This window comes from Poecilia latipinna, unplaced genomic scaffold (genome assembly GCF_001443285.1).
Source record: "Poecilia latipinna isolate Pla-1442-1.1 unplaced genomic scaffold, P_latipinna-1.0 Scaffold2481, whole genome shotgun sequence".
Taxonomy (NCBI): Eukaryota; Metazoa; Chordata; class Actinopteri; order Cyprinodontiformes; family Poeciliidae; genus Poecilia; species Poecilia latipinna.
This window is the reverse complement of record NW_015115097.1, coordinates 18,624-31,155: the sequence shown is the minus strand read 5'-3', so window position 1 is coordinate 31,155 and position 12,532 is coordinate 18,624. Positions and strand designations below refer to the sequence as shown.

At 41.5% G+C, this 12,532-nt stretch overlaps 1 protein-coding gene across 5 annotated transcripts in view; it reads left to right on the top strand.

The window, feature by feature from the left end:
* The first annotated feature begins 1,658 nt into the window (after positions 1-1,658).
* Positions 1,659-12,532, top strand: part of ckap5 (cytoskeleton associated protein 5) — a 29,439-nt gene continuing 18,565 nt past the window's right edge. For 4 of the 5 annotated variants that reach the window (XM_015019774.1, XM_015019773.1, XM_015019772.1 and 1 more), the window contains exons 1-20: positions 1,660-1,776; positions 3,571-3,668; positions 4,968-5,161; positions 5,288-5,494; positions 5,934-6,105; positions 6,191-6,323; positions 6,406-6,506; positions 7,268-7,381; positions 7,597-7,701; positions 7,831-7,920; positions 8,501-8,665; positions 8,750-8,878; positions 8,956-9,126; positions 9,198-9,299; positions 9,816-9,926; positions 10,024-10,116; positions 11,076-11,261; positions 11,335-11,429; positions 11,772-11,955; positions 12,075-12,220. In XM_015019774.1, the coding sequence (XP_014875260.1) occupies positions 3,612-3,668; positions 4,968-5,161; positions 5,288-5,494; positions 5,934-6,105; positions 6,191-6,323; positions 6,406-6,506; positions 7,268-7,381; positions 7,597-7,701; positions 7,831-7,920; positions 8,501-8,665; positions 8,750-8,878; positions 8,956-9,126; positions 9,198-9,299; positions 9,816-9,926; positions 10,024-10,116; positions 11,076-11,261; positions 11,335-11,429; positions 11,772-11,955; positions 12,075-12,220 (2,555 nt within the window). In that variant the 5' untranslated portion in view covers positions 1,660-1,776; positions 3,571-3,611. Of the gene's footprint in view, positions 1,777-3,570; positions 3,669-4,967; positions 5,162-5,287; positions 5,495-5,933; positions 6,106-6,190; positions 6,324-6,405; positions 6,507-7,267; positions 7,382-7,596; positions 7,702-7,830; positions 7,921-8,500; positions 8,666-8,749; positions 8,879-8,955; positions 9,127-9,197; positions 9,300-9,815; positions 9,927-10,023; positions 10,117-11,075; positions 11,262-11,334; positions 11,430-11,771; positions 11,956-12,074; positions 12,221-12,532 lie in introns of all 5 variants that reach the window. The other variant, XM_015019770.1, reaches the window with a different exon arrangement.

The window sequence follows — 12,532 nt, the reverse complement described above, 5'->3', positions numbered from 1 at the left end:
TATTAATTTTAATAATAACATATTGATATTTTATCAATAATAATAATAATTGTATTATTGTATATTATTATTAGTAGTATTTGGTACAAACAAGTCATTCAGAATAGCTTTTTTATGTTGTAATGAAGTAGCCACTACTGGGTGTCACTTCTGAGAACAAATAAATACTTATCCTGCTCACCAAAATTAGACAGTTTTGGAAATACTTTGCCTATTGGTGAGCCTTAATTTCAGTTGGTGTATTGAGACGTGCAGGATTTGTTGTTGAATGTCTTCATCATGCTCTGTCTCAAAGTTTCCGGTTGCAGCTGATGGTGTAATGGTGTGGAGGTATTTTCTTAGCGCACTTTGGGTCTTTTACTACTAACTATTCATCATTTAAATACCATTTAAGTGCCACCTGAATAGTGTTGCTTTTGTTACCACAATCTATCTATCTATCTTCTGATTCCTAATTTCAGAATAATGTACCATTTCACAAACCTTAAATCATCTATCAGGTATGGTGGTGGAGGAATGCTAATGTGGGCTTGTTTTTTTATACCTTTCAATTGTGAAGTTGACCAAGAACTCATCCTTTTTTTGAAGAAAACCCAAGCCAACGCCAAACAGCCAGAATCAATCAGATATACATTGTGGAAAATATACAGAATATGAGCTTTACATCCTATCAACCACTTCCTTCAGAAGTTTGTTTCAAACCTTAAAAAGAAGTATTTATCTTAAATATTGTTCTGATATTCATTTCATAATAAGGTAAAAATTTTTTAAATAAAATCAAGGATAGAACACTGGAAAAAAAACATATTTCTGTCAATTCTACCATTTCATTAACTTGATTGAAACTTGTTTTACCCTCTTTTAATTAAAAATCTGCTATTTTTCCGTTTTCATTTAAGGCTGCTAACCTGAAATGCAATTGTATTTTTATGCTGTTATGAATTTTGTTATAAAACAGTTTTTAATTTAAAAAACAATTTAATTGTACTTGAACAATAGAATTTCGAATTACCCAGTCAAAAACACGGGTGTGTTCCCCGTCAATATGAAATAACCAATAGTAAATCAATCCTTATACCTATGAGGCGGGTGTTGTCGCAGAATATCCAATCAAATTGCTACAAATTATGACCTACATCGCTTCCATCAAATCAGCAAATTATTTTGAGATAATGAGGGCGGAGCCTCGTTCAAATCTAGCCAATCATTGGCCACGGCTGATGACAAATAAGGAAACCTATTTGGCAAATTGTAAACGACAGAAAAAATAAAACTGTGCTGTAAAAAATCCGCTTTCACTGGGATTTCCAGATATGTTTGACTGTGAGGGCTCACTATCAGGTTTAACGTAAGAAACCGATGCAGACAGAACGAAGCCCCCGGTCTCCGCCCTCCTCTGTCTCTCCGCCCTTGGACTCTTGAAAAAGATGCATCAAGTTATACATATCAGAGACGTTACCGGATGTGACTTTGCAAAATAAGAGTCAATAAATCATATGTGACCCAAAGATTCCAAACAGATACGAAACAAATGTGCAAACTATATGTAGAGTGTGTTATTGTGTCTTTTATATATATATTTTATTCAATATTACGAATACATTAGCTTCTTTAATTGACGCAGGAGACATTGACCTTTACTTTTAGCGGAAGTTGTTTGGGACGTACGTGAGGCTGAGGCTTTAAGACTCGGCCAGACTTCACTAGGGTGATCTCATTATAGGTCCCATATCACTGGGTTGCCTACATCTTATTGTCCTACAGAGACGTCAACAGGTATTCTTTTCATGTCAATTTAATCCTCCCCGTCGACCCGCAGTCCATTTTTTCTGCGTCGGTGTGTTTGAGCTCCTGTGGCAGAGAAGTGCGTTGTTCGGCCTGGCTGTGTTGGCGCGGATGGACGGTTAGCTCTTAGCCGTTTCTAGGCAGCTAATGGACGTTAAGAACCATCAGCAGGCTCTCATTGGGAGTACTTTCTATGCATAATATTTTTTTCACTCTGTACAAGGCATTAGTAGTGTCACATTGTTTATATTGAATAAACATTATGAATGTTACTGGTGAGGCGCTTTAAACCAGAACCTCCGGGATAAGTAACGGAGCAACGGCTGTTGCTAAGGTAGCTAGTTATCATTGTGCTGGTTTAAATTAAACGGCTCCATAATATTCTAACATTTTCTTAGCTTGAATGTATTGCTTTTTTAAACGAGGGTCACGGGTAACTAGCTTCTGACAGGGCTGTTGTTTGGGGTTTTCAGTGGGTTTTCGGGTGCAGCCATGTTTCTGGGTTAGCTTTGCTTGGGGATTTGAATGAATTCATTTGCAATTCAATGACGCTGAACCAAACAAGGAGAGTAAACCTCAAGTTTAGACATTTCTGGATCCTCCCTAATTTAAATATGACTGACTTAATTCTTCTCTACCTTTACCATCCTTTAGTGTTCTCTAGGTGATGCATTTTTATAACATTATCCGTGGCATTAGTAATGCTATTATCTGTCTTGCGTTTATGCGCTTTTACTGTTGTTTGTCTGAATTAATAATGAGATGTTGGTGGATGCACTATGATCCCCATGACTACCTGTCCTACAAGTTGTAGGTGTTTCCCTCGATGCCACACATCTGACTGAAATGAACAGGCCTCTGCAGAGCCTGATTGCATGCAGGAGATGCACTGAAGTATTTTATTGTTGCGATATCCAATGATAATGTTGCCGTTTTAGTTTTGTCTAATTGTAGTTTCTAATTCGGGAAATGCCTAAAAGGCGATTCCTCTTGATTCTTCAGTACCGTGACCGTTTTTTAGACTTCATTATATTATTTTACTCCATGAACAGAATCATTGAAACAAATTTGTGAAACTTATTAAATACAAGCATACTTCATTGCTCCCAAAGGGAAATTAACATTTATTCACAACTTTTTGTATATTTTACCATTAGAGGAGAATAGTCTAGTCCACGTTTGAAGAGTCTTGAGTATTGTAGTTTCTGTAATTTTCTTAAGCTCTGTGGTTCTCTGGGTACTCTGGTTGGAGAAAAGTAGCAGGAACCCCCTACACAAGGTTCTTAGTTTTGTGAGTTTAACACATTTGTGTTTGTGTGTTTCCTGTACGGTGGACTCTGAGCTGAAGGCATTTTCATCCCGTTTGCCCAGCTGGTTTGGATCAGTGTGAAACATGAGCCTCCAGCTATTCCTTTAATGTGCTTTGAAGCATCGCTGCACTTTATGGACTCTTATTGAAAGAAAGTGGAACTGTCTTTCAGCATTTTTTCCCTGAGTCTTCCCTACTTCATTTTCCTTTGACTATAACCTTTTTAAGATTAATTTGATCTAACTTCCAGTCTCTGACTTGATCAGTTTGTTTGTTTTTTTAGCCTTTCTCTGTTGAATTTTCTGTTTGTGTTTCATTAAATTTGAAATTAACCATGCTGTTCTTAAACTGGATTTTACATAAATGTCCAACACTTGAGTACATTTGGCATGAGGAGTAAGAAATATTTCATTCTAGAAAGAAAACCCAAATTACTCTGCATCAGCAGAAAGGCTGATAAAATTGTTTGTTTTCAGCTAAGTAACTCTAGGGGAAGCCCAGTCCCCGACCAGTAGCCATGGGGGACGATAGCGAGTGGATGAAGCTTCCCATCGACCAGAAATGTGAACATAAGGTGAGAAACTGGCCGACTGTCCTCGGTTAGAGGTGGTCGCATTTCAATCTGCTTGAATTTTTAATTTCTTAAACGTTGACTACTCCTTTTTTCTGTCGGTCTCAGACAAAAGATGCTTTTATTTTGTTATCGTGACACAAATTGTGCCTTTTATGTCTTCACAGCCAAACATGATATTAAAATCTTACCAGATTTTATGTTTATGAACATAGACTGATGCTCACATGGCTGTTGACGTGTTTTATGTCTGTTTTGGACTTGGTAGAGTTCTGGTTTATGGGAAAATAGCAGAACAATCCAGTGAAAGAAGATTTATGGGCACATGGCCATATTTTCTCATAAACTCTGGCAGAGTTTCTGAAATCATTTCAGCAATAATCAAGCATCTATTCTTTTGTAAACAATTTGTGTATTGAAACTTGGTCTGGTCATCTAAGTTTCAATTCACAGTTGATTAGCTGTATAAAAGAAACGATAGTTTTGGCTCTTGACTGCAGCTTGGAGACTCGAGGAAAGCAACTAAATCTGAAAATGAGCTGCAAACGGGTTTTAGGAACAGGTCAAACTATCGGGATCAGATCAGACGGACTTAAAACCCAACCTGAGCCTCATCCTGCAGACATCAGGGGTTCAGCTTCAGTCTCTCTGCATGATTAGCTTTCTTTAGATTTTCTTACTCTGTTTGTTTGGATCCTGATGAGGCTTTGCATTCAGGATTAGACTAATACAGTCTTAGTGCAACCTCTAATCCATGGCCACAGACATGACATCGGTCCCAATATTGTTTGGTAAATGGAAACAAACAGGAACAATCTGCCTCTGGTCAGCCATAATGTTATATTTTAAAGTTTAAAATATCTAAAGCAGGAGTTTATATTTTGCATTTTTTATCTATTTTCTCCACTTCTGAGTAGAAATGTCAACAAGCTTAACGTGTTTTTTTTCTTTTGTGACTTGAGGCTATAATGGAAATGACTTCAGCAAACTAATCAGCTGTTTCTGCTCTGAGATCATATCACTGCATAATATCCCAAATAGTTTTTTTTCCCTCTCCCACACCCTGTATGGTCGGGGTTATTTTGTTTTTAATCGGGTGAAGGAAAGTCCTGATATTTTTTCTGAGCCATAAAAACAAGCAGCCTTGTTATGCTGCTTTTAACCAGTCGGTTAAAATGCAGGAGGAGACGCTGTTCTCGGTTATCTAGTCATTAAAAATTAACAAAAGTGGTGATTTTTATTTATTTATTTTTTCTTGTTTGGTGTGAATCATCTTTTCCCTCCACCTCCTGACTCATTCAGGTGTGGAAAGCCAGACTGAACGGTTATGAAGAAGCTCTGAAGTTGTTCCAGAAGATAGAGGATGAGAAGAGTCCGGAGTGGGGGAAGTACCTGGGACTAATCAAGAAGTTTGTCACGGACTCGAATGCGGTGGCTCAGCTCAAAGGCCTGGAAGCTGCCTTGGCCTTTATTGAGAATGCTCATGTGGCTGGCAAGTAAGTTCTGTTCACAGCTGGAGACTTACCCACAAGTTTAACATTTGGTGTTATTTTTATAGCAGGTCTTTAAATGATGGAGGTGGTTCAGTGGAGACTCTGATCTGCTCTGTCTCTGTGCTGCAGGACGACGGGCGAGGTTGTGTCGGGCGTCGTCACTAAGGTGTTCAACCAGCCGAAGGCGCGAGCCAAAGAGCTGGGCATGGACATCTGCCTGATGTACATCGAGATAGAGAAGAGCGAGGTGGTTCAGGATGAGCTGCTCAAAGGACTGGACAACAAGAACCCCAAGATAGTGGTGGCGTGCATCGAGACGCTCAGGAAGGCTCTGAGGTCGGTGGCTGTTATTGATGTTTTAATTTGCATCAAATCAATTATTTTTCACAGTTTCCTGTAGAAAAAATTCTTTATAAAGTTTTGTTATAATCTGAGCTAGTGGGAGCCTGTAGATATTAAACAGAAGGGGCCCCAGAATGGAGCTTTGGGGAACCCTGCATGTGATTTGTTTTATAAAATGGATTTGCAACTTTGAGGGATTTTCACAACCACAGCAGCAAGGTGTGGACTTTTCATGAGCTTTTCACAAGAAAACAACTCCTGAGTTATTGGTACACTAAACTAATAGTTGGGTTTGGGATAAAATGGCAAGTAAGGGGCTTTACACAACATGTCAGGTTCTGCAATGACTTCCATCTGAAAAGCGCCAACTAAGAGAAGTTGTTTCACTAAGAGACTCTGATTGGTTCTTTGTTCCCTTCATTGCTTCCCCCAGTGAGTTTGGATCAAAAATAGTGACCCTGAAGCCAGTAGTGAAAGTTTTACCCAAACAGTTTGAGTCCAGAGAGAAGGCTGTGAGGGATGAGTCCAAGTTGCTTGCTGTGGAAATCTACAAGTGGATCAGAGACGCTCTGAGGCCGCCGCTGCAGAACATCAACTCTGTACAGGTGGGACCTGATCAGCTTCCTCAGAGTACAAACGGAGCGCTGCTGAATTCAGCTGGATGAGTGTTTGCTTGTTTTCTCTCTGCAGCTCAAAGAGCTGGAGGAGGAGTGGGTGAAGCTGCCCCCCTCCGCTCCCAAGCAGACCCGGTTCCTGCGCTCCCAGCAGGACCTAAAGGCAAAGTTCGAACAGCAACAAGCTCAAGGAGGAGAGCAGTCTGATGGTAAGCCTGGCTCATCTCTGACCTGTTTTATAGTTTGCTCTTTGTTACTGGGCAGTCTCAGACTCCTCTGCTCGTCTCCCAGGAGACGAAGAAGAAGAAACTGCAGCAGCTGTGGATCCGTACGATCTGCTGGAACCTGTGGAGATTCTGTCAAAGATGCCCAAAGACTTCTACGACAAAATTGTGAGTTTTTCAAGACACTTTTAAATTCAGTCAGGGTTGTCAAATCTGATTGAGACTTTCTGATCCAAAACACAACAAAAACAGTCCAAATCTCAGCCTCTGCTGAAACTCATGACTGTCTCATAATGGCACTTAATTAATTAATGATTACCAAGTTTATTTATGGTTTCCAGTGAGGTACAAAGTAAAGACGGCAGAATAATTGACATGGTTTACAGTGTTACCACTGGCTTACAGCCAAAACTGGGCCAGAACACACCCAGCTGCAAAGACAAAAACACACGAGAGATCAGTGACCAAAATGTTTTTATTAATGGACAGATTTTACCGACGACAGTTAATTATTGTTGATGTCCCATTTGATAGATTCTAAACACTTAAATTGACAGTAAATTGGTGTTTTATTAAAATGCTCAAGTTTTTTTCTTTTTTTGCTATAAATAGAACAACTATTTTGATTGAATTTTCTATAAATACTTTCTAAAAACCTGCTAAATGCTGTGAGAAGCCGTCCAAATGTCAACATCCAGTCCAACATGTTCAAAAGAAATCCAGTTGGGGTGAAACCTGCCCAATCTGGCAACACTGCTTTCAGTAGAAATGATGAGTAGCAGCTGCTGGAATAACCAAGCTTCACATATGACGGCATTAAATCACAGAAAGCAGCCTGGTTCCACTCATAAACATCTCTAACGATGCAGTTTGTATTGATAATCTGTGAACGCTGTGAGAATCATAATCCTGGGCTTTTATTTCTGCAGGAAGCTAAAAAGTGGCAGGAGAGGAAAGAAGCTCTTGAAGCTGTTGAAGCTCTGACCAAGAACCCCAAACTGGAGAACGGCGACTATGGAGACCTGGTCCGCGCACTGAAGAAGGTGCAAATATTAAATTAATAAAATGTTTCTCAAGTCATATAAAAACAGATCTGGAGAAACTGTTCAGAATGATATTTCTAAAGCATTTAGTTGGTTGAACCTGATATTTGAACCGTAAAGATCTGCTGGCTGTCTGAGAGAAGAGACGACTGTTCAGTCTTACTGATTTGACCGATGGGAGTCGAGTTGGAGCTGATGTGGTTTCTCTGCTGCAGGTTGTGGGGAAAGACGCCAACGTGATGCTGGTTTCCATGGCGGCCAAATGTCTGGCTGGACTGGCCTCTGGTCTCAGGAAGAAGTTTGGGACGTATGCAGGACAAGTAAGGGTTATTGGACGTTCTTCCCTCAAATCCTCCAGATTCTTTTACTTTAAATGAAGGAAGTATGTAAGAAGACGGAGACCATGAATCAAACGGCTTCCCTCACAGATTTATTTATTTTTTTTACAGGTTGTTCCAACTATCCTGGAGAAGTTCAAGGAGAAGAAGCTGCAGGTCGTCCAGTCCCTGCAGGAGGCCATTGATGCCATTTTCCTCACTGTGAGTACAATATGCACTTTTCTTTTGTTGTTGTAGACTACAATCTATAACATGTAAGGAAAAACTACAAAAAATGGATGCAGGCTGAATTTATTCATTTTATTTGTAATTATTCATTTTTTTCATAATGATTTCAGAGCCATTTAGGTTCCGTGGCAGCAGCATAGATTTTTTTATTTTTTTACCGAAATCTTTTAATGTGTGAGCAGTTACCATGGTAACCATACTTTAATGTAGCTTATGACTTTAAACGCAGCATAGGTGTTCCCACCATAAAATGTAATTGCACATTTTCTAAAGTACAAAATGGTGAATCAGTTTAAAAAAAAATTCTGCATCATGATTTTCTTCAGCTTTGCCCTCACTGAGCTTCTTCCTGTCTGGATGAAAGGCTCACTTCCTGTCTGGCAGACATGATGAAGTGTTTTCTCTCTGGATTGATTTAATTTTAATCATTTTTTACTAACTTACTTTGAATCCACTTCCTGTTTACAGACTGTTATCCACCGAGCGCTCTGCTGATGCTGCAGCTCCTAATGTGTGCTGAGACGACTGATAATTTTAATTTTTTCTTCCCCAGACGACTCTGCAGAACCTTTCGGAGGACATCCTGGGTGTGATGGACAATAAGAACCCATCCATTAAGCAGCAGGCGTCTCTGTTTCTGGCCCGATCTTTCCGACACTGCATGCAGGCCACGCTGCCGAAAAGCGTCCTCAAGCCGTTCTGTGCCGCCCTCATCAAGGTTTGTCCTCCGATGCGTCAACAAACTGAAGACATGCCTGTTGGTCATCGTAAAAACTGATCATTCCTGCTTTGTCAACCACAGCAAGTGAACGACTCGGCCCCTGAGGTCCGTGACGCGGCCTTCGAAGCTCTGGGGACGGCCATGAAGGTGGTTGGGGAAAAGGCCGTGAACCCTTTCCTTGCCGACTTGGACAAACTCAAACTCGATAAGGTGAAGAGTAGAACCGGAGAATCCTCCTCAGGCGCTGATGCCGTCAAACGCTGACTTTGATTCTGTTTCTCTAACAGATCAAGGAGTGTGCTGACAAAGTGGAGCTTCCTGGAGGTAAAAAAGGAGCAGCAGGAGGAGGATCAGCATCGGGTGACAAGAAGCCTGCAGCTAAAGCTCCTCCTGCAGCCGAAGCCCCTCCCAAATCCTCGGCGCCGCCGAAGAAGAGCCAAACCGCATCAGCCAACAAGGTACGCACAGAACGAAACCCCAACGGTTCCCGTAAATGATCCAGAGTTACTAAACGTTTTGTTTTCTGCAGCCGTCAGCTGGTCCGGCTAAAAAAGGGAAACCAGCATCAGCAGCTGGAGGAAAAGCCAAGAAGACCTCAGACAGCAAAGAAACCACAGAAGCCGAAATATCTGTAAGTTCACAAGCAGAATGACTTGAATCAGAGCGAGTTTTTACTGACTGGGTCTGGAGGCACAGAAACGACGACGTAAATCTGGAAGAGATAAAAACTGAGACGTTTATTTTTAGAGCACAGTTCAGCAACAAGGAATTATTTACTTTACACCACTAAACACCAAACGGTAACTGATTATGAAACAAGCAATAAACATTAAATTTAGTCTAATACCACCATCAATCATCAGATATATTGATCAATGATCCAGTTATTAGTTAAATGTAACTCTAACCAGGACGGTTTTCAGCCTGCATTTAAAGGAACTCGGTGTTTCGGCAGGTTTTCAGTTTTCTGGAAGTTGAATTTATTGCAATAAAATCACTTGCGCTAATGTTGTTGGATTAATTGCAGCTTTAGCTTTCAGTCTGAGAATATTATAGAATCCTTAAAGCTTCATTAAACTCTTTCTTAACGGAGATCAGATTAGATGGCATTAAGTTTTAGTTTCTGATGGTTTGCTGCTGTTTTCAGCCTGAAGCGTGCGAGGAGCTGGCAGCAGCAGTTCTTCCTGCTACGTGTCTGCAGCAGCTGGACTCGGGCAACTGGAAGGAGAGGCTGGCCAGTATGGAGGAGTTCCAGAGGGTAAAGTCTCCCAGTTTACTCTGAAACCTTTGACTTCCAGCAGCCACCGGTCTCTGTGCAGCTGAGCAGAAGATTTATCTCGGATTCCTGTCTGCAGGCTGTGGAGACCATGGACAAGGCGGCGATGCCGTGCCAGGCGTTGGTTCGGATGCTGGCAAAGAAACCGGGTTGGAAGGAGACGAACTTTCAGGTACGCTGCTGGAATCCAACAAGCCAAAGCTCAGTGGCATTCTGGTCCCTGAACGCTGAGCTTCTGGGAGACGACACGCCCAGATCCGTTTCTGTGCCGTTGACGACGGCTAAAGGGAACAACGAGATTTATCACGGCTGACTGAGAAACACAGGAGGGCGGTGCGCTTGTAAACTCATCTGTCTGAACAGTTGGTATGGTTTTGAAAGAAACTGGAATCCAGTTTAATGTTTCAGTAAATCACATAAGGAATATTAAAAAATACACTAGGTAGTTTGATACAATTACATAGTTTTACTTTTATTTTAACCTTCTTGGCTCAGCACAGATTTTCTTTTTTTTTAGTCACGAATGCTGTTGTAGGATTAACAACATTTTAGGGACATTAAGGCATGTTTACATGCAAAAACTATATTTAGATATTTAAAAATGTCCCACTTCACATTGGGAGATTTTAACTGATGCCTAAATGCCAGCGATGCGTTCAGCCATAGACTAACCTAAAGAAATAACATTTAAATAACGTTTTCATGCTCTGCAGACTGAGTCAGGTTGGTTCAACTGCAGAACAAAAAATGAGACGTCATACCTTCATACGTGTTTGACAGTAAATTAATTCCTTTTCTTTGTTGGAGTCACAAATCCATTGGTTTGTTGTTGATTTTATGAATATTCTGGGTTTGATGGCTGATATTTTGCAGAATAAGCTCAATGGTTGGTGGTGAATAAAAAGGTTGACTGTTTTTAACCGATTCGTTCTCTGAAGCCACTCCTGAGCTTTTTAAATAAACTTTAACCGTTACTGACTTGTAATATTATTCCTATGAGCGACGCCATCATGAAACCAAACAAGTTTAAACGTTTTAACTTGAGTTTTCCTGAAGGTTCAGACTAAATCCACCCCACACAGCGGAACCTCGGTGTCCGTTTTCAGTTTCTAACGCTCTGACGTCCTGCAGGTGATGCAGATGAAGCTGCACATCGTGGCTCTGGTGGCTCAGAGAGGACAGTTCTCAAAGACGTCTGCCTCCGTGGTTTTAGACGGTCTGGTGGATAAGATCGGAGACGTGAAGTGCGGCGGGAACGCCAAGTCGGCTCTGACGGCGATCGGAGAGACGTGCTCGTTGCCGTGGACAGCAGAGCAGGTGAACCCGGTAAACGTCAGCGAAGCCGACAGAACTGACTGTGCGGTTTTAACACAGTTTGTTCGCACCTCAGGTCGTCTCCTTGGCGTTTGCGCAGAAGAACCCCAAAAACCAGGCGGAGACGCTGAACTGGCTGGCGAACGCCATGAAGGAGTTTGGATTTGCTGGGTAGGTTTTCCTCGGCGGCAACAGCGTTCCTAGTTAAATCTTCCCACATGAAGTAAATGCATCTTTTTCATGCATTTTTAACATGCATAAAAGGCTTAAATTAAAAATCTGCAGAATGTGCCCATTTTAAAAATCCAGTTAATCACCAGAATAATCAATTAGTCAGCAACTGTTTAATTGCAGCCCTTATAAAATGGCTGTAAAATTAATATTAAAACTACATGCACATGCAAAATGTTAAAATAACTATTAAATTTAATCCCTGTAATGATATAAATCGTTTTAAAATCTGAAATGTTTTCATGATGGTGTAATGTTAACCCTTTCCTGCATGCTGTGCAGCATCAACGTGAAAGGCTTCATCAACAACGTGAAGACGGCTCTGGGAGCGACGAACCCCGCCGTGCGGACGGCAGCCATCGCCCTGCTGGGGGTCATGTACCTGTACATGGGACAGCCGCTGCGCATGTTCTTCGAAGACGAGAAGCCGGCTCTCCTCGCACAGATAGATGCCGAGTTCGAGAAGGTACCAGACCGTCAGACGTGACCCGAACCCCGATGAGAACCACGCAGGAGCCTTGGGTTTTCCCTCCGCTCCGTCGCAGTCCGAACGTTAACGACAGAAAACGGCTCTCTCCCTCACAGATGCAGGGTCAGTCGCCTCCGGCTCCCATCAGATCCACAAAGAAGACGGCGGCGGCGGAGGAAGAGGGAGACGAGGGGGGGGAGCAGGATGAGGATGGAGGAGCGGGGCAGGACATCATGGACCTGCTGCCCCGAACTGATATCAGGTCGGTTCTGCAACACCATAATGAAATGAGTGGGAAAGGAAAGTCTGGAAATCACTTTAAATTCTAGAATCTGATTTCTAGAACTGTTTTGTAACTTCAAACTAAAATAATAAAGTTAGACTAGAAATGTGCATAAAGAGCAGAAACCCAGCAACACGACAAAAAATACCCAGAAATGACCTCTTCTGAGGTTTTGCCACCTGTAAATTAATCACAGTGGGGACGATGGTTTGACACATGCAGCAGCTAAAAATGTATTTCTGCTCCTGTTCTGACCAGCATCATCACTGAACCATCGTCTCTAGAATAGAT